General features: G+C 46.3%; 1 protein-coding gene across 1 annotated transcript in view; it reads right to left on the reverse strand.

Annotated features, from left to right (window-relative positions):
• The window catches only part of glra1 (glycine receptor, alpha 1), a 209,729-nt gene that overhangs the window by 31,951 nt on the left and 151,400 nt on the right, over positions 1-26,378 (reverse strand). Inside the window, exon 7 of the mRNA XM_075482019.1 lies at positions 1,665-1,879. Within this exon, the coding sequence (XP_075338134.1) occupies positions 1,665-1,879 (215 nt within the window). The remainder of the gene's footprint in view (positions 1-1,664; positions 1,880-26,378) is intronic.

A 26,378-nucleotide genomic window follows, 5' to 3' on the forward strand; every position in this document is an offset into this window, starting at 1 on the left:
AACTGGTGTGGAACTGGTTTGGACCTGGTTTGGACTTGGTTTGGACCTGGTGTGGACCTGGTGTGGAACTGGTGTGGAACTGGTGTGGAACTGGTGTGGACCTGGTGTGGAACTGGTGTGGAACTGGTTTGGACCTGTTTTGAACCCGATTTGAACCCGGTTTGGACCCGGTTTGAACCTGGTTTGAACCTAGTTTGAATCTGATTTGGACCCGGTTTGGACCTGTTTTGAACCCGATTTGGACCCGGTTTGGACCTGTTTTGAACCCGATTTGAACCCGGTTTGGATCTGGTTTGAACCTGGTTTGGATCTGGTTTGAACCTGGTTTGGATCTGGTTTGAACCTGGTTTGGATCTGGTTTCTAAGAAGATAAACGCACTAAGCAGGGAGGAGAGCATTTCTGTTTCCTTTCAGTGATCCAACTTTAAAAGTTTGAAGCAACGTCTCAATTGTGTCCCTCCTCTGTGGCGTCCCGTGTGGCGTCTGATGGACGAGCTGAGCAGCAGCGAGCTGAGGTGGCGTCACTCGGCCTGATGCCACCTCGCTGTGAGCATCATTCTGAGCTGCAGAGGAATCCCTCTTAGAGCGAAGCCCCAAGTGTGTGTGGATTACAGTTTAACATAATCTTACAAACTACGACCGTTTCCCCTTTAATCTGTGAAGCCCCTGCAGGAGAAGTTTGTTTTCTTGGATTTCCTGTTTCGTCAGATCATCCCTCCATCAGTCTGCCTCTCGTCTTCCCTCCACTCCATCACTAATTAATCGAGGAACCATGTTTTCTGTGCCTCACATCTTTTTTTATTCATGGTTCGCCTTTCCCTCATCTTTTATTTAATCCCTCTCCATGTCCACTTTGTCCTTTCCTGTGGTTTGTTTCAGACACACACACAGAGCCGGCCTCAAGGCATATGCCAACTATGCGGTCGCTTAGGGCCCCCACGCCACCAGGGGGCCCCAGAGAGCACCGAGACGTTGTGACAAAAAAGTAAATATATACATGAAATTAAAATAACATTGAATAATTTAAACGAAATTGTTTTACACCAGAAATTTTTATTTTTATTTTAACAAAATACTAATAATAGGTTAATTTATGCCTCCTGTTGGCTGCTGCCACCGTTGGGCAAAATTATTTAAGTATTGTATTTATTATTTAAGTATTTAATTTTGATTACAACTTTATTTTCTGTAAGATAATGTGAATGCCATTTGATTCTATTTTGTATTTTGAACATTTTGCACACCATTGCACATCTGAAAGAAATTAAACTATTTAACGTGTTTACTATAAATGCAGTCTCCAGCCTGCTGATGTTACTTTCAAATAGTTAAATTAATGAGACATACTTATACATCACTCTTTATGTAGAAGTTAATTAAACCATATTTATGAGTTTGCTCTCCCTTTAAGGTTAAAAACAAGAATGACACCTGTATACTGTAAGATGATTACAAATAATGCTAATGATTGTGGGTCCGTTACACACAGGACAGTGCAGCCTGTGGAATAATGAGGCATCTGGAGCTGAGGTGATGGTAGGGGGGCCCCAAATGAAATTCTGCTTAAGGCCCCATCAAGGCTTGGGCCGGCCCTGCACACACATAAACTCTACATTTCATGGGCTGCTGAAACAGGAAGGGTTAGACGTTTGATCGGCTGGCACCTTGGGCAGGGAGGCTCTGGAACCGGAGCTCTGCGTGGTCATGGTCAGCACGGTGGTGATGCCCAGACCCACCCGGGCCGGAGCGGCGTCCATGTTGATCCAGAAGGAAACCCAGGACAGGATCACGATGAGCAGAGAGGGGATGTACATCTGGATCAGGTAGTACCCCATCTGACGCTCCAGGTGGAAACGAGCCTCGATGCAGGTGAATTTACCTGAGGGGGGGAGAAGGTCAGGATTTCATTTGATTTCTGTCTTTTTCTTATTAACGGGGAGAAGAAGTGAGACAGACGTAAAGAAAAGGAGCAGCAGAGTTATCTGACGGTAGATCCACCTGCAGGACTCAGGGAATGATGGAAATTAATAATGCTGCGATATGGAATTAGTCATCAGCGTTACCAGAGATTACAGATCAAGAATCTGAAGTAGGGATGCAGCGATACCGCTTTTTTCAAACCGATACGATACGACCAGGGCTCTAAATTAACTTTTTTGATGACCAGCCAATGTGGCTAGTAAGTTTCTGAAGTTACCAGCCAATCAGAATCTCCACCAGCCACATATTTTTCCGTGGAAAAAAGACAGATGAGAGCCACTGAATTCATTTGATCAATTTATCAACTAAAGCTTTAAATTCATTTTACAGTGAAATTGGGAATGTATATCCAATCAAAATAATTACAATAATTAAACTTATTCTCACATTTCATTACTCATTCGGGCACTCTCATGATCCTTTACCGCCTCTACTTTGAAATGATTAGTTCCTGCCACAAAATGATTCGTTTTGTGTTTTTCTTCAGCATACATTCAGCAATCCTGACAGAACATTACGTTGTTTTCGTGATCATACACGAGCCACTCACGACCAGTTAGCCATTTACAGTTAAATTTCCTTTTTTTTGTTTCGTGAGGTTCCATATCATCCTCCTCCCTTCCTTTGGCAGGCAAATCTTTTCTCTTCACGGCCGGCTGTCCCAACCATCGCCACATTTTGTTAGTGTTTGCGTCTGTATTTGTATTTGTACCGGCGTCTATCGTATTTCCAAACCAAGAGTGACCCACGCCCGCTCCCCTAGTACGGCAGCCTCGGCGGATACGTTCCCATGGAAACTGCGCATAGACTGTATATAATAATTGCGCGTCCCGCGAAATAGATGGTAAAGTTCCTCATTTATCATCGGCCAAGCCGGCTAGTGATTTTTTTTTAATACAAGCCAAAAATAACTTTCACCCGCATTTGGCGGGTGTTAATTTAATTTCGTATCATAGACACTTGGATCTGAGTACTTACCGATGCCGATACTTCTACCACAAAAAATGCAATGAATTGGAAGGTTTCGGTCTCACTAGCCTAACCACACTGTTCCTGATTAGCTCGGCATCTCCCCGAGCCGCCAATCTAAAAAAAATACAACAAGAATGACAAGCCACCCGCTGATCGCAGTCTTTATGCAATAAATTGGTGGAATGGTATCGGTTAACTTTAACGAGTACGATGGATGGATGGATGGATGGATGGATGGATGGATGGATGGATGGATGGATGGATGGATGGATGGATAGATAGATAGATGGATGGATGAATAGATAGATACTTTATTCATCCCAATTTGGGAAATTGTTGTGTTGCAGCAGAATACAGTAAAAGATATGAAAACAATTAAAGTAAAAAGAAAGCAAATAGAATAAAATAAAATGAAATGAAATAAAATAAAATAAAATAAAAATAGTGAATAAACATTCGCTATATACAAATATATAATAGAATAGTATCGGTGCATCCCTAATCTGAAGCTTCCCTTTTTAAAGCTACCAGATGGGAACTTTGGTCCACATCCAAAGATCTTCGGCGGTCACTGTGCTGGATAACGAGGTGACTTCTTATTTCTGTTTTTACATAAAGTAAGTTTAATCTGTCAACTCCTTCGTTCTATCCAGCTTGCATTTTATAAAAGGGTGTCCGCCCCCTTAGGATAGGCCTTACCACCATCTTCATAACTCGTACTCTTACAGAGCAATCGCTTACCTTCTACAGCATCAGTTTTATTTTGTTGGCACGTTACAACCACACACATGGCTGCCAATGCATGGCAGTGGCTGTGAGTGCCCACATCGTCTTCAATAATGACATGATGACTGTTACTGCAGGATTAAATAGAGCCTACAGTTCATTAGTCAGTAATTAATCTCATATTGCAGCCACTCTATGTGGGGAAATACATTAAAACAGAGTTAATGACAGTGAAACTAACCAACACGCTCTGGAACTTATCTCTATAAGTAAATGAAGGGGTTTAAACCCATTTAATGATTTTTATTAAGAATTAGCACTCGAGTAAAAAATGATTACATTCGAACAAAATCAAGACATGCTCATGGAAGCCGGTTGGTTTCTACGAGTCGATTCAGTGAAATAAACATTAAATCACAGAAACGGTTAACCGGAAATAAAAGTAATGAAGTTAAAAGCCTCTCCGACCCGTCGTTTCTTCTTTCTAAGTCAAATCTAACATCCTGCCTTTTAAAGGGGACGGATGTGTTGTAATGATGTGACACTCGCTGCCTCAGAGATACTCACCGCTCAGCTTTAAACTCGTGTCGGTGCGCTGCTTTATAACATGGACGTCTCATTTGGAAATGATTGAATTTGCTGAACATCAAGCAAACGACGTCGGTACCAAGAAAAGAAATATTACTGCTCTGGTGCAATTTCATTAGCGGCCGAGAGTGTTGAGAATTACCTCCGTGTCTGAAAGGGCACATTATCTAAAGACTGAAACAGATGAGTTCCCAGGAAAAATGTGGAAACAAAGGAGTGGAATGAAAGGAAAGAAGCGATGGACAGATCAGAGATGGGAGGAGCCGTTGCACTGGCAGTAAAAGAGAGGATGAACACAAGGGCCGAGGAGACGTGGACGGCTTTCTGAAGCCCCAACAGAAAATCAGAGGCTTTGAGCTGCTGGATATCAAGTTAAATCAAGATCGTCTGTCAGAGAATGTCCTTAATATCAGTAAGGAAGGATGTAATTATCTGTTATTCCCCCATAAAACAGGGAAGAGGAACGTTTTATGTTTTTTTTAAAGGGCGACAAACCCAAATTATTCTTTTAAAGTTACAGCAGAGAAGTGAGAGAACTGCCCTCCTCCTTATTTCTGGGCGTTAAACATGAATGTTGTGACGGTCACATCATGCAAAACGTTGGTATGCAGCAATGTTTAAGCCTTGATATTGTACAGATTTTTCATGATTGGTGCTGCAAACCAAAACACTTAAACAAAACAGTAAAAAGGGGAATTATTGGAAAGAAATAAGTCTTGATAGTATGAAGAATAAACCTTTTACACAAGCAAGGAGGGCAAAGAATGATGAGATATGATAGCTTGCGGTCACACACAGAATATGACTGAAAACAACTTGTAAAACCCAAATAAAGTGTAAAAATGTAGTTTTTGGTCGTATTTTAATCATCATCAGGGGCGTCCTTGAATATCATAAATGCTTCTCCTATCCTGTACTTACTCTGTACTTCCTTCTTTGTAGCTTATTGTTAGCTTTGATGTTAGCTTTGACATTAGCTGTGATGTTAGCTTTGATATTAGCTGTAATGTTAGCTTTGACATTAGCTGTAATATTAGCTTTGATATTAGCTGTAATGTTAGCTTTGTCATTAGCTGTTATGTTAGCTTTGACATTAGCTGTAATGTTAGCTTTGACATTAGCTGTAATGTTAGCTTTGTCATTAGCTGTAATGTTAGCTTTGACATTAGCTGTAATGTTAGCTTTGATATTAGCTGTAATGTTAGCTTTGATATTAGCTGTAATGTTAGCTTTGATATTAGCTGTAACGTTAGCTTTGACGTTAGCTGTAATGTTAGCTTTGATATTAGCTGTAATGTTAGCTTTGATATCAGCTGTAATGTTAGCTTTGATATTAGCTCTAATGTTAGCTTTGATATTAGCTGTAATGTTAGCTTTGATATTAGCTGTAATGTTAGCTTTGATATTAGCTGTAATGTTAGCTTTGATATTAGCTGTAATGTTAGCTTTGATATTAGCTGTAATGTTAGCTTTGATATTAGCTGTAATGTTATATATTTTTCAAATGTAAGTCGCTTTGGATAAACGCGTCTGCTAAATGCATAAACATAAACATAAACATCATCAGCGTTCAGTCTGTTCTCGGGTTCAGATTCTTGGTGTAAAATCAGAAAAAAGTATTTGATCAACTCATCAACTTGAACGAATTTGAGCTGTTAAACTCAAAGCTGAATCTGACATAATAAATGTTTAACAGAACTAGAAAGTTCCTGTGAAACAGCAGTGAGAATGCTTATGAGCTGAATGGGGATAGCTGACCATGCTAAAAAAGCTGAAAATAGTTCAAGTTTAGCAGTAAAAACTGTTGCTGAGGTGTTGGTTGAAGGAATTTTGTGATTTATGTGTACTACCAAACTTAACATTGGAGTTAGAGAATTTGAGAGGTTGATCTCGGTTCAAGGCTCATAGCTGAAATTCTGTAAATGTGAGCTCTTTAGTAGTTACATTGGCTGAAAGAGGACAATTTTCCTACATTTTAAGTTATAATTTGTTTCTCTAAGTTAAACTGTATGAAAGTTAGAGGCATTTGTTTAAAAAAAACCTGAAAAATTTGAAACTTATCAGTACGCACTCAACTGTGTGCTCATTCATAAAAATCAAGAAGGAGCAAAATGTTCATGTTTTTTAAACTGTCATATTTCAAAATTGGCTGAAGATTTGAAAAAGCTGAAACAATTGGTAATAGCTGAATATCTTGTGACCCATTTAAAGTTTGAATGTTGTCTCTAGCTGAAAGCATGCAGGAGTAGTTGGGTTGGAAAGAGGGAGATGATTTGGAAGAGCTGAAAGAAGTTTCCATTCATTTGAATGATGGAAACATTTGAATAAAAGTTGAATATCTTAAAAAGTGTAAAAGTTAAAAACACCAAAAATGATAGTTGGAATCTGCTGAAAGAGCTGAACGTTTTGATACCAAAATTGTAGAAATAGCTGAAAGTATGCAGGCGTAGTTAGGTGCCGAAAACTGGCGGAATAATAATAATAAAGAGAAACAGGAACTTAATAGTGAGAATGCCTTAAAGCGTTCTCACTATTATATTATGTCCAGTATCGCTGTGGCTGAATCAGTCTCCTTATCTTAAATGTAAAACCTCCCAAACTTTCAGAGAAAGCAGCAGAATGCACTAAGAGCTATTACGTGCACTATTTCTCCGTAATGTTGGACAAAACGCCGGATTAAAGCTCCTTTTGAACCCTTTTGGTGATTAAAGAGTGCAGTTCTTCCTCATAAAGCAGGTAAACTCCCAGTGTTTGCTCACTGTTCAGCGACACCACGGGTGGTGCATAGAGTCCTGATGGAGAAGGACACCGTGTGCGTTTCTAAGAGCTTTTTCAGCAAAATGACAGTATTTGACACCCCTGGACATGAGGACGGGGTGAAATTGTCTCTCCAGGAGAGTGTTTACTGTGTTACTCTGTAATAAACGGAGAAGCTCAGAGCTTACTGACATTTTTCCCTCCTTAAAACAAATATTCCCTTTTCTTGGCTGCTTTACTTTGTGCGTTCGTTTGCAGAGATTAGTAGGGACCGAGCAGCGAAACTGTATCTGTAAGAGTTATTCTTTCTTTCTTTCTTATTCTTTGCCAAAGTTGCTGGAAAACTCTTGAAATTTTGGGGAGTAGCTCATTGACTCTGTAGCGCCCCCTATAATGCTTAAAAATGGTCCCCGCATTGGGGTTAGTTTAGCGTGGGGCGACGAAATTGGGTACACTCATTCATCATGCCCAGACGCACAAAAAAGTCTCATGCCGCCATGGTCCCACGTCCACAGGAAGGCGGCCATTTTGGATGGAAAGTGCATTTTGGTGCCATTTTTGACCGATTCCACGCCTTGCATTTGATCGAACTCGTCCTACAGATTTAATGCTACAGACTTCAAACTTGGCCAGATTACTCTTAAGACATGGGGGGAAACATTCATGGAGAAACTTTTCCAAACTCTGAACGGTGTGGGCGTGGCCAGGCGGTGAAAATCGTGTGATGGCGTTTGTGATTTGAAAGCCTTATTATCATCGTGAGGTCATGAAACTTGGCACACACGTCCACCCTGACGACCTCATACGTATGTAAAGGGTATCGTGTGTGGGCGGAGCTAAATGGCTCAGTGGCGCCCCCTAGAAATGTTCAAAAACCCCTCCCCGCTCAAGGCTGCTTGCAGCTTTCTCGTTCTTCTTAACTCTCTTTGCTTTCATCCTTTATTTTACATGATTGTTGTGACTATTTCAGAGCAACATTTGTTCATCTCGATGCTTTTCTTATCAGATAAATTTGCAGTTTAAATTCACTTATCCTCACTTTTAGGATTTTTAGTTCATTATTTTATTATTTTATTATTATTTTAGTTCATTATTCTAAAACTCATCATTTTACTTCATGTAAAAGGAGCTTTTCCAGCTGTCCGTGCATCAGTATACGTATAAAACTTCCAGAAGAAAGTCCCGCCTGGTGGCATCTGCTGCTTTTTGTGTTGGTTAGTCTACCGTCTGTCCATTTTTTAAACTCTGTTTCTCATCTCTGCTGTCTCTGTCCTGCGCACATCTCGGTCCCGCCTTCAGCTGCTCGCAGCTTTAATTCTGTGTTGTTCTGTTGTTGAAAGCCAGGCGACGGGCGTCTTCCTGACTGCCTGAGGCGCCGTTTCTGCTGAACCTTTGCTGTTGTCAGAGAGCTTAGGGGGAACATTTCACCTCCTTTTACTAAATCCCTCCGTCTCCTCGGACTATTGAGCTAAAACACACCGCCGGAGAGAAGAGCCGTCTTCAGTCGCAGTGAGATGAAGGAATCCTGCCACAGATCTCTGATCTGATCCAATAAAGCAACAGAAGACACAGAGGAGCTGTGGAACAACCCAGCTGCTGAATAGCTTAAAAAAAAAGCTTTTTCAGTCTATATTTAGCCAATCTATCTGAAAGCATCTTCACTTGACTTTTAACCTCTGAAGTTCGGAGCTATTGATTGAAAATCCTCTAATTCAGCCTCTAACAGCTCCATGACTGTAGGATCAAACTGAACAGCGCTCGCTCTAACGATCAGAGACAGCCGGGAGAATCGGGAGGGAAACAGATCCTCGTTGTCAGAGAATCAGATGTGGACGTATTTACTGCCACCCGATCAAACTGCCTCAACACTAAAGACTCAATTCAGCAAGTTATTCCCTAAAAAAAAGCATCTGTGTTCTTCCAAACTGCATCATTTGAAGTTCTTGCCACGGAAAACATCCTCTGATGGCCTTAAAATAACCTTCTTTCTCATTGAATATGTGGGCCGCCCCGTCTCTGCTGAGCTATGGCCAGGCTGGAATATGGAATTTAATGTCCTACATAAGAATAAAAAGCTTTATAAAGATGGTTTAGGCAGGCTGGTATCCACAGCATATTCCACCATTTATTAAAGGGTTAAACCACCTGCCAGGCACCACAGAGTCCTGATCAGCTGAACCACCCGCCGACATGAAGAGTTAAAGGCCTACAGAAAGCTGACACTACACCCAATACATAATGATAATATATACACAGAGGAACAATAATGATCATTGGACTCTACACCAAAACATTTCATAAACGCATGAAATTTGCGATTTTGAATTTGCCGCTTGGAAATCCTTCCTGGAATTCCAGACTGGGGGCGGGGCTTCCGTGTGACGTCACAGGTACCATGGTTTTTCCTGGCTGCCTCAGTGTTGCCAATTTAGCGACTTTTGGCCATCTCTGGCGACAAAAAAAAATAATCTAGCGACTTAGCGACTTTCGGGCTCAAGCAAAGAAATCAAAAGCAATCAAAGAAATCAAAAAAGCACTGCAGGACGGCGGTAACCCGGCATACCGTCATTTCCTGTCAAAACCGCAGTTTCAAGCTAGCTACAACGAGGGTAGGTTCACTTTCTGTTTTCAAAACAAAAGCACCAATTGTATGGTAATGGCTTTCCCTATGATCAAAGGCAACGGGTATTTTATTTTGTGAAAATAACCGGAAGTGCGTTGCTCACTGCGGCTAGCTTTAGTAGCGCCGAATTCGTGGGAACAAAATTGTAAACAGCCGGTATTTTGTCAGGTTTTCAACACGTTGGGGATCTAAACGACTACTTTCTCGCCTGAAAATGTTTCAAATGTTGCGGGGACAGAGGAAGCAGAGAGACCCGCGGTCTTGTGTCTGTGCCTCCCTGTCCGCCTGCCTCCTCTCTGGTGAAATCAGCCGGAGCCATCCCGCCGTGTTCAGCTCCCTGCGGTGCGGACACTCAGGGGGAATCCACCTGGCGGAGAGCGGACACACCGCGGGATGGTTGCCCTGAAATCAGCCGGCAGAGCGATCATCAAGAGCCCCGACGTGGACATGATCGCTCTGCCGGCTGATTTCCACTCTCCACCTAGCAGAGTGTGTCCGCTCTCCGCCAGGCGGATTCCTGTCCGACCGGGGGTCTCTCTGCTTCCTCTGTCCCCGGTGGTGTGAGCTGCTGCTGCTGAGGGCAACACACGCACTTCATATATCTACTCGCAATAAAAACTGCACTGAACCCAACGTTTTATATTTCCAAGCGACGTCCCGCGGCACACATCGAAATTTGCCGTGAAGAAGCTGTCCAGGTCTGGCAAACTGCTGGCTTCGCTACTAGAACTACTGGTGATTGTTCCAGCAGCTGGCACTCGTGACGTCACGCACCTGTCGTTCCAGTTTGCCAAATTCGAGTCAAATGTGGTGATAGTTTATTGGGCCTAATCAGGACTATCCAGGGGCCTAAAATTATTTTAAAATCATAAAAAAATTCCATGGTATATAAGGAATCGATCTGCTATTTCAGTTTTGTGCAAAAAATCACCTTTCTGTAGGCCTTTAACTCGTTATTATCGAGTTAACTTGTTAATTACTTAACGCCGATAAATATTTTAACGCAGGTTTCATTATTGTAAAAGTCTGTCGCTCACAGGCTTTTATTTTGTAAAAGTCTGTTGCTCACAGGCTTTTATTTTGTAAAAGTCTGTCGCTCACAGGCCTTTATTTTGTAAAAGTCTGCTGCTCACAGGCTTTTATTTTGTAAAAGTCTGTTGCTCACAGGCTTTTATTTTGTAAAAGTCTGCTGCTCACAGGCTTTTATTTTGTAAAAGTCTGTCGCTCACAGGCTTTTATTCTGTAAAAGTCTGTCGCTCACAGGCTTTTATTTTGTAAAAGTCTGTTGCTCACAGGCTTTTATTTTGTAAAAGTCTGTTGCTCACAGGCTTTTATTTTGTAAAAGTCTGCTGCTCACAGGCTTTTATTCTGTAAAAGTCTGCTGCTGTCTGCTGTGGAACAGGAAAAGAAAGTAATCGGCGGATCCACCAAACATGGAGAAGGGTACGGAACTTTTACTCGGCCATTTTCATGTTAAAGTTCTTCCAGACGGCGGAGTCGACAGAACCAAAGTCATCTGTAAACACTGCCAAGTTGAATTGTCTTCTCAGCGTAGTAGTTCCAGTCTAAAATATCACTTAAAGGCAAAACACACAACTGATAGCAGCAAGTCATTCAAGGAAACAGACAGTGGAGCGAGGCTTCTACATAAAAACTACAGAAAGATGCTGATGTTAAAAGTGTGTTTGCACAACAAATGTTATGGCACTTTCATTCATATGGCAGCACATTTAAAATAAAGCTAAATGCTAAAAGCTATACGCTACTTTTGGATTCATTTTTGGATTCTGCGTACAAATGCGATTAATCGTGATTAATCAGGGAAATCATGTGATTAATTAGATTAAACATGTAAATCGTTGCCCAGCCCTACTTCAAACACATAAAAACACCTTGTGAACGTGGTGATAAGGTTTCATTTGTTCCACATATGGTGGGAGAAACCTCGTGATTGGCTATGAGCAACCAATAAAAGGTGAGAAGGAAAACATGCTGTTACAAACACAGTCAGAACCTGTTCAATATCTATATTTGTTCGTATTATTTCCACTTTCTGAAGCTGTTAATCTTAATTTCAAACGCTTTTAAATATAAAAACTACAGACAGCGTGCACACACCTCGCATCAAAGTGCGGCACCTTCGGTTTCACACAGAAACTGTGCGTAACTCTGCAATGATTCATGTGACATGCTGCAGAGGCTTATTTACATTGTGGTGGTTCAGCAGCGGTAACAAATGTCCCTTCGTCTCCTTCTGTAATGTAATGAGCACAGCGGGTATTAAAACAAACTGCAACCAGAGCCAGTGAGTAAGATGGCCGGCCATCCATTTAATCAAAGACGATCAATGGAGGGCAGCGCCATCCGTTAAGAGTTAACCCCAAAAGACTGGAGAGGAAGGACAGCAGACAGTCCAGGAAAAGGGAGGATGGAGCCAAAAGGGATGGGGGGGAGGAGAAGAAAGACAGGAGGAAAGAGGGAGGGAGAGTGTGACAGCAGCGGCAGGAGGAGGAAGAGAGGCTGGACTTGATTTATAGCTGTGATACACTTCAGAGCTTTTAAGTGTTGTCCATATTTTCCTTCTGATAAGAGGATTGAAATTATTCAGCGAGCCCGTATCTCACTGTGTGTGCACGCTGCACTTTGCACGAACCTTTGGAAACAATGTTAGGAAGCGTGAATACATCTTAAAATCCATGTTTTCTGTGTAAGAGGTGTGCACACAGTGCAGGAAACAGCTGGAAAAAACAGGAAGAGACAGCTGGAACGACCAGGAAGAGAGGACAAAAACCCCCCAACAGACCCAGCCAGAAACAGCTGGAACGGCTGATACTTTCTTCACTTTCGGTGGGTTACATCACGTCATTACAGCGGCGTGCACGGCCTCCATGAAGCGCACGTTTGTGCTAAAAAAAAGTGACGGATGACGAGTTACTTGCTTCCGCTGCAGAATTCATGCAATTAATCATTTTCACAGAGACACCTGGGAAAGTAAAGCGGTGATCCCAGAAAGTTAACCAAACACTGACACCGAAGGAAGGATTGCCATGGCGACAGGTTTCCCAGCCGTCGCCGTGCAGCCCGCCTCCGCAGTCAGAGGACTCAGAGTTATCTTTCCTGAACCATGATGGCAGAAATGTGATGACTGCAGCACAAAGAACCCGACCGGCCCACAGTAAAATGATCAGTGAGCAGCAGAACCCTCACATGGCTACCTGGCCAAGTTTGAAGCTTGTAGCATTAAATCTGTAGGAGGAGTTCGATCGAATGTGAGGTATGGAAAAAAAAAAGAGACGTTTCCAACCCCCAGCAGGTGGCGCTGTAGGTGGATGTCACTATGATAATATGTGCGCGTTCAGGCTGGGTCCAGCATTCACCGTATGGAGTTTGGGACAGATTGGATAATGTATGTGGGAGTTATAAGCGACTTCATTTTTTGTGGCGAGTGATGGCGAGTCATTAAACTTTGAGGCGTCGCCATGGCCACGCCCTTTTAGTTTTGAAAAAGTGTCCCCATGAATTCCCCCCCCCCCCATGTCTTAAGAGTAACCTGACCACGTTTGAAGTCTGTAGCATTAAATCTGTAGGACAAGTTCAATCATATGCAGGCGTGGAATCGGTCAAAAATGGCACGAAAACTCACTTTCCATCCAAAATGGCCGCCTTCCTGTGGACGTGGGACCATGGCGGCCTGAGACTTTTTTGTGCGTCTGGGCATGATGAATGAGTGTACCGAATTTCGTCGTCCCACGCGAAACTAACCCCAATGCGGGCACCATTTTTAAGCATCATAGGGAGCGACTCCCAAAAATATAAAGTTTAGATTCTTTTTTGTTGTCGACTGGCAGGTGGCACTGGCAAAAGTTTTCGAGCAACTTTGACAAAGAAAGAAAGAAAGAAAGAAAGAAAGAAAGAAAGAAAGAAAGAAAGACAGAAAGAAAGAAAGAAAGAAAGACAGAAAGAAAGAAAGAAAGAAACCTTACAGATACAATAGGGTCCTTGCAGTTTCCCTGCTCGGTCCCTAATAAAACATTTACAGATTCTTCTGGTAAAGAAAGGGAAAAGAGACCCTCGGGGCTGGTGACCGCGGGGTCAAACCCGTCTTACAGAGGAATATACACCAGTAAGATGATGCCTGCACCGATGGCCGACCATCAAAGGTCACATTTCAACAGCTTTACTCACTTTTTCTCTGTGGACCGGCTCCATGGCTGTTGGTAGAAATATGGCCAGGACACAGTGCACCTTTGGGACCGTTACTGGGACATCGAGATGGTGGCGCTCTTTGTTTCTTTTTGTTTTTATTTGGAGCCGCCTGTATAGGCCATATTTCCTAAGCTTCATCCACACCGTCAGGCCGGCTTCAGACACTAACATCTGCTGCATGTTGGACATCCATCAGTTTAGCCTAATAAGATGGTGCAGCCATGAAAATTACAATGATTTTAGTTTAGCCACGACAGGAAAATCATATTCTTAGTAGGGCTGGGCGAGTTAACTCGTTAATTATTTAACGCCGATCAATATTTTTATCGCGCATTAACGCAGTTTTTATTATTTATTTTATTATTGTAAAAGTCTGTTGCTCACAGGCTTTTATTATGTAAAAGTCTGCTGCTGTCTGCTGTGGAACAGGAAAAGAAAGTAATCGGCGGATCCACCAAACATGGAGAAGGGTACGGAACTTTTACTCGGCCATTTTCATTTTAAAGTTCTTCCAGACGGCGGAGTCGACAGAACCAAAGTCATCTGTAAACTCTGCCAAGTTGAATTGTCTTCTCAGCGTAGTAGTTCCAGTCTAAAATATCACTTAAAGGCAAAACACACAACTGATAGCAGCAAGTCATTCAAGGAAACAGACAGTGGAGCGAGGCTTCTACATAAAAACTACAGAAAGATGCTGATGTTAAAAGTGTGTTTGCACAACAAATGTTATGGCACTTTCATTCATATGGCAGCACATTTAAAATAAAACTAAATGCTAAAGCCCCCCCATGAGCTGTCACCTTACCGTGGGGGGGGGGGTTTGCGTGCCCTAATGAGTCTGGGAGCTATGTTGCCCGGGGCTTTAAGCCCCTGGTAGGGTCACCCATGGCAAACAGATCCTAGATGAGGGACCAGACAAAGAACAGCTCACAAGACCCCCTATGATGGAAAAAAACAATGGACACCGTGTTCCTTCGCCCGGGCGTGGGTTACCGGGCCCAGGGGCCCGCCAGCGAGCGCCTGGTGGCCGGGTCTGTGCCCGTGGGGCTCGGTCGGGCACAGCCCGAAGGAACTACATGGGTCTGACGGGCTCACCACCTGTGGGAGGGGCCATGGGGGTCGGGTGCAGTGTGAGCTGGGCGGCAGCCGAAGGCAGGAACCGTGGCGGTCTGATCCTCGGCTACTGAAGCTGGCTCTTGGGACGTGGAACGTCACCTCTCTGCTGGGGAAGGAGCCTGAGCTGGTGCGCGAGGCTAAGCGGTTCCGGCTAGATATAGTCGGACTCACCTCGACGCATGGCTTGGGCTCTGGAACCAGCCTCCTCGAGAGGGGTTGGACTCTCTTCCACTCTGGAGTTGCCCGCGGTGAGAGGCGTAGAGCAGGTGTGGGCATACTTATCGCCCCCCGGCTGTGCGCCTGTACATTGGGGTTTACCCCGGTAGACGAGAGGGTAGCCTCCCTCCGCCTTAGGGTGGGGGGACGGGTCCTGACTGTTGTTTGTGTTTATGCACCGAACAGCAGTTCAGAGTACCCACCCTTTTTGGAGTCCCTGGAGGAGGCACTAGAGAGTGCTCCTCCAGGAGACTCCCTCGTCCTGCTGGGGGACTTCAATGCTCACGTGGGCAATGACAGTGAGACCTGGAGGGGCGTGATTGGGAGGAACGGCCCCCCCGATCTGAATCAGAGTGGTGTTTTGTTGTTGGACTTCTGTGCTCGTCACGAACTGTCCATAATGAACACCATGTTCAGGCATAAGGGTGTCCATATGTGCACTTGGCACCAGGACACCCTAGGCCGCAGCTCGATGATTGACTTTGTGGTTGTATCGTCGGACTTGCGGCCGTATGTCCTGGACACTCGGGTGAAGAGAGGGGCGGAGCTGTCAGCTGATCACCACCTGGTGGTGAGTTGGCTCTGCTGGTGGGGGAGGAAGCCGGTCAGACCTGGCAGGCCCAAACGTATTGTGAGGGTCTGTTGGGAACGGCTGGCGGAATCCCCTGTAAGGAGAAGTTTCAACTCCCACCTCCGGCAAAGCTTCAACCATGTCCCGGGGGAGGTGGGGGACATTGAGCCCGAATGGGCCATGTTCCGTGCCTCCATTGTTGAGGCGGCCGACCGGAGCTGTGGCCGTAAGGTGGTCGGTGCCTGTCGTGGCGGCAACCCCCGAACCCGCTGGTGGACACCAGTGGTGAGGGAGGCCGTCAAGCTGAAGAAGGAGTCCTATCGGGCCTTTTTGGCCAGTGGGACTCTGGAAGCAGCTGATGGGTACCGACAGGCCAAGCGGAACGCAGCCTCGGCGGTTGCTGAGGCAAAAACTCGGGCTTGGGAGGAGTTCGGGGAGGCCATGGAGAACGACTTCCGGATGGCCTCGAGGAGATTCTGGTCCACCATCCGGCGGCTCAGGGGGGGGAAGCGGTGCACCGTCAACACCGTGTATGGTGAGGGCGGGGCTCCGCTGACTTCAACTAGGGACGTCGTGAGTCGGTGGGGGGAATATTTCGAGGACCTCCTCAATCCTACCGACACATCTTCCGATGAGGAAGCAGAGTTGGGGAGCTCGAACGTGGGGCCTCCCATTTCTGGGGCTGAGGTTGCCGAGGTGGTCAAAAAACTCCTCGGTGGCCCCGGGGGTGGATGAGGTCCGTCCTGAGTTCCTCAAGGCTCTGGATGTTGTAGGGCTGTCTTGGTTGACACGCCTCTGCAGCATCGCGTGGACATCGGGGCAGTGCCTCTGGACTGGCAGATCGGGGTGGTGGTCCCCCTCTTTAAAAAAGGGGACCGGAGGGTGTGTTCCAACTATAGGGGGATCACACTCCTCAGCCTCCCTGGCAAGGTCTTTTCGGGGGTACCGGAGAGGAGGATCCGCCGGATAGTCGAATCTCGGATTCAGGAGGTGCAGTGTGGTTTTCGTCCTGGTCGTGGAACAGTGGACCAGCTCTATACCCTCAGCAGGACCCTGGAGGGAGCATGGGAGTTCGCCCAACCAGTCTGCATGTGTTTTGTGGACTTGGAGAAGGCGTTCGACCGTGTCCCTCGGGGACTCTTGTGGGTGGTGCTCCGGGAGTATGGAGTGCCGGACTCCTTGATATGGGCTGTTCGGTCTCTGTATGACCGGTGTCAGAGTTTGGTCCGCATTGCCGGCAGTAAGTCGGACATGTTTCCTGTGAGGGTTGGACTCCGTCAGGGCTGCCCTTTGTCACCGATTCTGTTCATAATTTTTATGGACAGAATTTCTAGGCGCAGCCAGGGCGTTGAGGGGGTCCGTTTTGGCGACCTCAGACCTCGGACCGTGACCTTCAACTCTCACTGGAGCGGTTCGCAGCCGAGTGTGAAGCGGCTGGGATGAGAATCAGCACCTCCAAATTTGAGACCATGGTCTTTGGCCGGAAAAGGGTGGAATGCTCTCTCCGGGTCGGGAATGAGATCCTTCCCCAAGTGGAGGAGTTCAAGTATCTCGGGGTCTTGTTCACGAGTGAGGGACGAATGGAACAGGAGATTGACAGGCGGATCGGTGCGGCGTCTGCAGTGATGCGGGCTCTGCACCGGCCCGTCGTGGTGAAGAAGGAGCTGAGCCAGAAGGCCAAGCTCTCGATTTACCGGTCAATCTATGTTCTTACCCTCACCTATGGTCACGAGCTGTGGGTAGTGACCGAAAGAACGAGATCCTACCCTCACCTATGGCCACGAGCTGTGGGTAGTGACCGAAAGAACGAGATCCTACCCTCACCTATGGCCACGAGCTGTGGGTAGTGACCGAAAGAACGAGATCCTATCCTCACCTATGGCCACGAGCTGTGGGTAGGGACCGAAAGAACGAGATCCTACCCTCACCTATGGTCACGAGCTGTGGGTAGTGACCGAAAGAACGAGATCCTACCCTCACCTATGGCCACGAGCTGTGGGTAGTGACCGAAAGAACGAGATCCTACCCTCACCTACGGTCACGAGCTGTGGGTAGTGACCGAAAGAACGAGATTCTACCCTCACCTATGGTCACGAGCTGTGGGTAGTGACCGAAAGAACGAGATCCTACCCTCACCTGTGGCCACGAGCTGTGGGTAGTGACCGAAAGAACGAGATCCTACCCTCACCTGTGGCCACGAGCTGTGGGTAGGGACCGAAAGAACGAGATCCTACCCTCACCTATGGTCACGAGCTGTGGGTAGTGACCGAAAGAACGAGATCCTACCCTCACCTATGGTCACGAGCTGTGGGTAGTGACCGAAAGAACGAGATCCTACCCTCACCTATGGCCACGAGCTGTGGGTAGTGACCGAAAGAACGAGATCCTACCCTCATCTATGGCCACGAGCTGTGGGTAGTGACCGAAAGAACGAGATCCTACCCTCACCTGTGGCCACGAGCTGTGGGTAGTGACCGAAAGAACGAGATCCTACCCTCACCTGTGGCCACGAGCTGTGGGTAGTGACCGAAAGAACGAGATCGCGAATACAAGCGGCCGAAATGAGTTTCCTCCGCAGGGTGTCTGGGCTCTCCCTTAGAGATAGGGTGAGAAGCTCGGTCATCCGGGAGGGGCTCGGAGTAGAACCGCTGCTCCTCCGCATCCAGAGGAGTCAGATGAGGTGGCTCGGGCATCTGGTTAGGATGCCTCCTGGGGCATCTGGTTAGGACGCCTCCTGGGGCATCTGGTTAGGACGCCTCCTGGGGCATCTGGTTAGGATGCCTCCTGGACGCCTCCCCGGTGAGGTGTTCCGGGCCCGTCCCACTGGGAGGAGGCCCCGGGGAAGACCCAGGACACGTTGGAGAGACTATGTCTCTCGGCTGGCCTGGGAACGCCTCGGGGTCCCCCCAGAAGAGCTGGAGGAAGTGGCCGGGGACAGGGACGTCTGGGTTTCTCTGCTCAAGCTGCTGCCCCCGCGACCCGATCCCCGGACCAGCGGAAGATGATGGATGGATGGATAAATGCTAAAGGCTATTGTCGAGGAATTTATTGTGGAGGCATTAACAAATATTTCTCGAGTCAAATAAATGAACAAAGTCCGTTATGTGCCCTGGTAGTTGATTTATTGATACGTGCTCATTCAGAACACGGAGAGATCTCTGATGCTGCAGCGCGTCACACAAGCTTTTATACAGTGGTACAAACAGGTTACATAGGAGGGAGATATTTCCTGTCTGGCCACGAGGGTCTCCTTTACAATTAAGGCTTGCGCATCCTGTGCATGAAACTGACAGCTGAGGATGCAGATGTTCGCAGATTTTGCAAGTTTGCAGAGCAGATTGATACTATTGATGACATGTTTTGCAAAGTATCGATGTCATGTTGTTGCAAGGCAGGGACAAAGTGCATTTAAAGGTTCAGTGTCCGGTAGTTCTAAGGGTTTGGTTTCTGATAGGGCAAAAGTTCAGTTTCTGTTAGTTCAAAGGTTCAGTGTGTGTTCAGACACAGAGCATGAATATAAGATTGCCTGCAGCATGGGTATATAACATTCTCTGCATTAGTGAGTATATAGGTACATATCATTACCTGTAATTATGAGTATATAGAGTATATGAGATAAGTATATAAATTATTTCACACTATACACTACTTTTGGATTCATTTTTGGATTCTGCGTACAAATGTGATTAATCGTGATTAATCAGGGAAATCATGTGATTAATTAGATTAAACATTTTAATCGTTGCCCAGCCCTAGTTTCTAAATGTTCTTCCTGATTTTTCAGCCTAAAAACTCTGCTGCATTCACTGTGAAAGTGAAGCTTCTTTCCAAAGGGATTAAAAGAAGAACCGACCAGTGTTTTAACCCTGAACTCTGCTGGGAAACAGCTTGGACTCACTTCCTGCTCACTCACAGCGGCTCTGCTCGGCCCACATGTTTCCTGGTTCCCTCCCCTTCAGATCTGCAGCTCATGATGGGTGTAACCAACAGGAAGTGAACCCACCGGCTCTGTTCTCTGCACAGACACATGATTTATAGCTCAGAGCTCAGATAAGTTTCAGCTTTCAGGAAGAGAAACTCACTCAGTCGTTGATCTGAGAGGAGAAATGGCTCAGAAAGGAGTTCAGCTGGACCGAGAAAGCTTCTCCTGTTCGATCTGCCTGGATCTGCTGAAGGATCCGGTGGCTATTGCCTGTGGACACAGCTACTGCATGAGCTGTATTAAAGCCCACTGGGATGAAGAGGATCAGAAGGGAGTCCACAGCTGCCCTCAGTGCAGGGAAACCTTCATACCGAGGCCTGTCCTGGGGAAAAACACCATGTTAGCTGATTTAGTGGAGCAGCTGAAGAAGACTGGACTCCGTGCTGCTCCTGCTGATCACTGCTATGCTGGAGCTGAAGATGAACCAGAACCAGAACCAGAGAGCAGAGCTGGATTCTTAAGATATTCACGTGAAATCACACTGGATCCAAACACAGCATATACACTGCTGTTGCTGTCAGAGGGGAACAGAAAAGTGACATTTATGAGACAACTTCAGTCTTATTCTGATCATCCAGACAGATTCAGTGGATATCTTCAGGTCCTGAGCAGAGAGAGTCTGACTGGACGTTGTTACTGGGAGGTGGAGATGGGAAGAGGAGTTCTTGGTGTAGCAGTCGCGTACAAGAACATCAGCAGAGCAGGAGGTGAATGTGGATTTGGATTTAATGACAAATCTTGGGCGTTATATTATTACCCAGACAGGTATAAACTTATATACAACAGCAGGGCAACCTCCATCTCAGGTCCTGTGTCCTCCAGAGTGGGAGTGTACCTGGATCACAGAGCAGGTATTCTGTCCTTCTACAGCGTCTCTGGAACCATGACTCTCCTCCACAGAGTCCAGACCACATTCACTCAGCCGCTCTGTGCTGGGATCAGGATGTGTTATCCTTATGGATCCTCAGCAGAGTTGTGTAAAGTGGAATAAATGTATTTAGTCAGATTGTTTCTGTGATGTCTCTGCTGCTCTGCTGTTTATTTGCTGCTGTTTCCTGTGTCTGTGCAGCCATGGAGGATATCACTGCTGATGAGGAGTTTGATTCACAGAAATATTAAAATCTAAACTTGTCTGAGCTCTAAACATCAGTCGGATCCTGGTGTTGTGTCTGTATGTTGTTGTTTCTCTTCCACTTCATGGAGCCCAGCAGAGGAATCAGCAGACCTTCCTTTATCACAGACTCTTTTCAGATCTCATCACTTTGGAAATGGGAAAATATTCCTGGAGTTACGCTGACTTTGGTTTTGTTCAGGCTGTGTTTGAGAATAAAGGCGCTCAGGCCAAATATTCACTTTAAAGCTCCGTTTCTGTCTCATATTCTGTGTTTATATTCATGTTTGACCATGTTTCAGTGAATCAGTGCAGCTGTTAACTCGTTATTATCGCGTTAATGCGTTAGTTATTTAACGCCGATAAATATTTTATCGCACATTAACGCCCGTTTAATTTTTTTAATTAAAAATAATTTTTTTAGGGCTTTTGTGCCTTTAATGGATATGAAAGTTCAGAGAGACAGGAAGCAGGGGGCAGAGAGAGGGGGAACAACATGCAGCACAGGGCCAGCTGCAGCGAGGACTATAGCCTCTGTACATTTTATTATTTATTTTATTCTGTAAAAGTCTGTAGCTCACAGGCTTTTATTTTGTAAAAGGCTGTTGCTCACAGGCTTTTATTCTGTAAAAGTCTGCTGCTCACAGGCTTTTATTGTGTAAAAGTCTGCTGCTGTCTGCTGTGGAACAGGAAAAGAAAGTAATCGGCGGATCCACCAAACATGGAGAAGGGTACGGAACTTTTACTCGGCCATTTTCATTTTAAAGTTCTTCCAGACGGCGGAGTCGACAGAACCAAAGTCATCTGTAAACACTGCCAAGTTGAATTGTCTTCTCAGCGTAGTAGTTCCAGTCTAAAATATCACTTAAAGGCAAAACACACAACTGATAGCAGCAAGTCATTCAAGGAAACAGACAGTGGAGCGAGGCTTCTACATAAAAACTACAGAAAGATGCTGATGTTAAAAGTGTGTTTGCACAACAAATGTTATGGCACTTTCATTCATATGGCAGCACATTTAAAATAAAGCTAAATGCTAAAAGCTATACACTACTTTTGGATTTTGCGTACAAATGCGATTAATCGCGATTAATTAGATTAATTAGATTAATTAGATTAAACATTTTAATCGTTGCCCAGCCCTAATTCTTATATAGTCTGTGGATGTAAGATATTGGTCAGAATCAGAGATTTAAAACGAGGAAGTGGCAGAAAACGGGTGGAAACATTATTGTCCTCTATGCTGAGGAGGACCGAGCCAAAAACAGATGTAAAGAATATAAAAAAAAAAAATTTAAGACTAAATAATGTTGCTTTTGTTGCTTTGAGTGTTCAGATTTGGCTTTAAAATGACGAAGAACGGGGCCGACGCACCTCTGCTGGAGCCGAAACAGTTAAAGGTTAAAGAGCCACAGAATCCTGCATGTGTGAACAAACTTTTCACCCAAACATGCTACAAACATGCCGTCTGCAGAGAACAAAAGCCCCCTGCAATGCAGCAGAAAGCGTAATTAGTATTTCAAACAGGCCTTTCTGTGTGTGTCTGAGGCACGGAGGGGAAATAAAAAGAGAGAGAAACTGGGAAAAGCTGCCTCCTTCTCAGTCACAACAGGCTGCAGCCAATAAATCTGAGCAAAACGACACCTTAATTCCCTCTTAATGCTTGATTGGGAAGCCGAGCGCACGTACGAACGTGCACGCTCACTCGCACACGTGCACGCCAACGTACAGTCGCAGGGGAGAAGAGGCAGAAAAAGGCTGGAGAGTAACAGTTGGGAGATGAGATGAGAGAGAGGCAGAAAGGAGGGAAGGACGGAGGGAGGGAGGAGTAAATTGTCCTTGAAGAATTTATGTCGACCTCGCCGAGGCAATGAAAGGAGGGAGGAGGCAAGGAAAGGAGGCAGTGAAAGGAGGGAGGAGGCAATGAAAGGAGGGAGGAGGCAGTGAAAGGAGGGAGGAGGCAGTGAAAGGAGGGAGGAGGAAATGAAAGGAGGGAGGAGGCAGTGAAAGGAGGCAGTGAAAGGAGGGAGGAGGCAATGAAAGGAGGGAGGAGGCAGTGAAAGGAGGGAGGAGGCAATGAAAGGAGGGAGGAGGCAGTGAAAGGAGGCAGTGAAAGGAGGGAGGAGGCAATGAAAGGAGGGAGGAGGCAGTGAAAGGAGGGAGGAGGCAGTGAAAGGAGGGAGGAGGCAGTGAAAGGAGGGAGGAGGCAATGAAAGGAGGGAGGAGGCAGTGAAAGGAGGGAGGAGGCAGTGAAAGGAGGGAGGAGGCAATGAAAGGAGGGAGGAGGCAGTGAAAGGAGGCAGTGAAAGGAGGGAGGAGGCAATGAAAGGAGGGAGGAGGCAGTGAAAGGAGGGAGGAGGCAGTGAAAGGAGGGAGGAGGCAGTGAAAGGAGGGAGGAGGCAGTGAAAGGAGGGAGGAGGAAATGAAAGGAGGGAGGAGGCAGTGAAAGGAGGGAGGAGGCAGTGAAAGGAGGGAGGAGGCAGTGAAAGGAGGGAGGAGGCAATGAAAGGAGGGAGGAGGCAGTGAAAGGAGGCAGTGAAAGGAGGGAGGAGGCAATGAAAGGAGGGAGGAGGCAGTGAAAGGAGGGAGGAGGCAGTGAAAGGAGGGAGGAGGCAGTGAAAGGAGGGAGGAGGAAATGAAAGGAGGGAGGAGGCAATGAAAGGAGGGAGGAGGCAGTGAAAGGAGGGAGGAGGAAATGAAAGGAGGGAGGAGGCAGTGAAAGGAGGCAGTGAAAGGAGGGAGGAGGCAATGAAAGGAGGGAGGAGGCAGTGAAAGGAGGCAGTGAAAGGAGGGAGGAGGCAATGAAAGGAGGGAGGAGGCAGTGAAAGGAGGGAGGAGGCAGTGAAAGGAGGGAGGAGGCAAGGAAAGGAGGGAGGAGGCAGTGAAAGGAGGGAGGAGGCAAGGAAAGGAGGGAGGAGGCAATGAAAGGAGGGAGGAGGCAGTGAAAGGAGGGAGGAGGCAATGAAAGGAGGGAGGAGGCAGTGAAAGGAGGGAGGAGGCAAGGAAAGGAGGGAGGAGGCAGTGAATGAGGCAGTGAAAGGAGGGAGGAGGCAGTGAAAGGAGGCAAGGAAAGGAGGGAGGAGGCAGTGAAAGGAGGGAGGAGGCAGTGAAAAGAGGCAATGAAAGGAGGGAGGAGGCAGTGAAAGGAGGGAGGAGGCAGTGAAAGGAGGGAGGAGGCAGTGAAAAGAGGGAGGAGGCAGTGAAAGGAGGGAGGAGGCAGTGAAAGGAGGGAGGAGGCAGTGAAAGGAGGGAGGAGGCAGTGAAAGGAGGGAGTGAAAGGAGGGAGGAGGCAATGAAAGGAGGGAGGAGGCAATGAAAGGAGGGAGGAGGCAATGAAAGGAGGGAGGAGGCAGTGAAAGGAGGGAGGAGGCAGTGAAAGGAGGGAGGAGGCAATGAAAGGAGGGAGGAGGCAATGAAAGGAGGGAGGAGGCAGTGAAAGGAGGGAGGAGGCAGTGAAAGGAGGGAGGAGGCAATGAAAGGAGGGAGTGAAAGGAGGGAGGAGGCAATGAAAGGAGGGAGGAGGCAATGAAAGGAGGGAGGAGGCAGTGAAAGGAGGGAGTGAAAGGAGGGAGGAGGCAATGAAAGGAGGGAGGAGGCAATGAAAGGAGGGAGGAGGCAATGAAAGGAGGGAGGAGGCAGTGAAAGGAGGGAGGAGGCAGTGAAAGGAGGGAGTGAAAGGAGGGAGGAGGCAGTGAAAGGAGGGAGGAGGCAATGAAAGGAGGGAGGAGGAAATGAAAGGAGGGAGTGAAAGGAGGGAGGAGGCAGTGAAAGGAGGGAGGAGGCAGTGAAAGGAGGGAGTGAAAGGAGGGAGGAGGCAGTGAAAGGAGGGAGGAGGCAACGAAAGGAGGGAGGAGGCAGTGAAAGGAGGGAGGAGGCAATGAAAGGAGGGAGGAGGCAGCAAAACCCCCGATAAACAAGCTACCTGCCCTCTGTGCTATACTGCTCTCACTCAGCGGGGTCACATGGCCCTGAAAGGATCGGATTATTGGCTAAATTACAATCAGACTGAGTTATTAAGGGTAATTCTCCTTGGATATATGGCGGTGAATGAATGGGATCAGAGGCACAAAGCGTGTCATACCCCGGTATGATAGGTGGCGCTGTACCCATTCCAGCTGTTGCTAATAGAGCCACTTCCTGTTGACCTCTGCACCACCAACAACAACAACAAACTCAGGCATTGGAGAAAGATGGAGAACGCAGAGCCAGATGAAGCTACGTCCCTCTACATTTGTCTGTGATGAGCTGCTTGTTGCACAAACTCGATGCCCAACGGAGCATTCTCCATCGCGTTGTTTGTTTCTTTCTGACGGCGACAACAACAGGAATATCGTCTCCTTTGACTTCCGGGTCACAACCCCGGGAAAACATCTGGAGCATGCGCAGAACGTAAAGTCTGTGTTCGAAACCGCATACTTCCATACTGCATACTGATCGATCAGACAGTATACAGAGCGTTTACCCACAATGCATCTCGCTCCTGCCTGAGCCGAAATCAGCCGGCCTGAAGCTGATTTCTCTTAAGCTCTAAACTCTGTAAACTTTAGCAACATTTGAAACATTTTCAGGCGAGAAAGTAGTCGTTTAGATCCCCAACGTGTTGAAAACCTGACAAAATACCGGCTGTTTACAATTTTGTTCCCACGAATTCGGCGCTGCTAAAGCTAGCCGCAGTGAGCAACGCACTTCCTGTTATTTTCACAAAATAAAATACCCGTTGCCTTTTATCATAGGGAAAGCCATTACCATACAATTGGTGCTTTTGTTTTGAAAACAGGAAGTGAACCTACCCTCGTTGTAGCTAGCTTGAAACTGCCGTTTTGACAGGAAATGACGATCGGCGACCTCACGTTACGTTGCATCTTGGGTAGTTTGAGTATGAGTAGTAACCTCATGATGCATACCCAACATTTAGGAGAATCTAGTATGCATCCGGGAACTTCTCGCTTACTCAAACTCGCATACTAACTCAAAAACTTAGTAGGAGTAGTAGGAGAAGTATGCGGTTTGGAACACAGCCATAGTGAAAGCAACACAGGAAGAAGCTGAATGTGACCTGAAGACTCAGTTTCTCTCCATCATGATGTCAAACTATTTTAATCAGCTACAGATGAGAGTCAGAAAAAGACTTCACCAACTGGGCCGAATGTCTGAGTAAAACGAGGCGGATGAAACGGCAGAGCGGCTCAGGATGGCTGTGGATCATCACCGTGTTAGTGTGGGCATGAAAACAGATTTATGAGGATGTGTGTGCGCTGCTGTGTCGTGTCAAGGCTTTCCGTCTGAAGGTGGATCGTTCATCTTCTGAACGGCGACAGCAGACGTCAAGCTGCATGTGAGTGATGCCTCTGAATGAGAACTAATCTACCAGCGCACGCACGTGCACATGCACGCTTTTACCAGGACTGGCTCTCTTTAAGAAATGTTCCTTTTTTTTGGGACAAACCCTATTCATGTGCAATATTCAACAATTATGGCCAAACACTGTTGTGTGCAATATATCCACATACTTGAATCTACTAACACCTTA

This window comes from Odontesthes bonariensis, chromosome 13 (genome assembly GCF_027942865.1).
Source record: "Odontesthes bonariensis isolate fOdoBon6 chromosome 13, fOdoBon6.hap1, whole genome shotgun sequence".
Taxonomy (NCBI): domain Eukaryota; kingdom Metazoa; phylum Chordata; class Actinopteri; order Atheriniformes; family Atherinopsidae; genus Odontesthes; species Odontesthes bonariensis.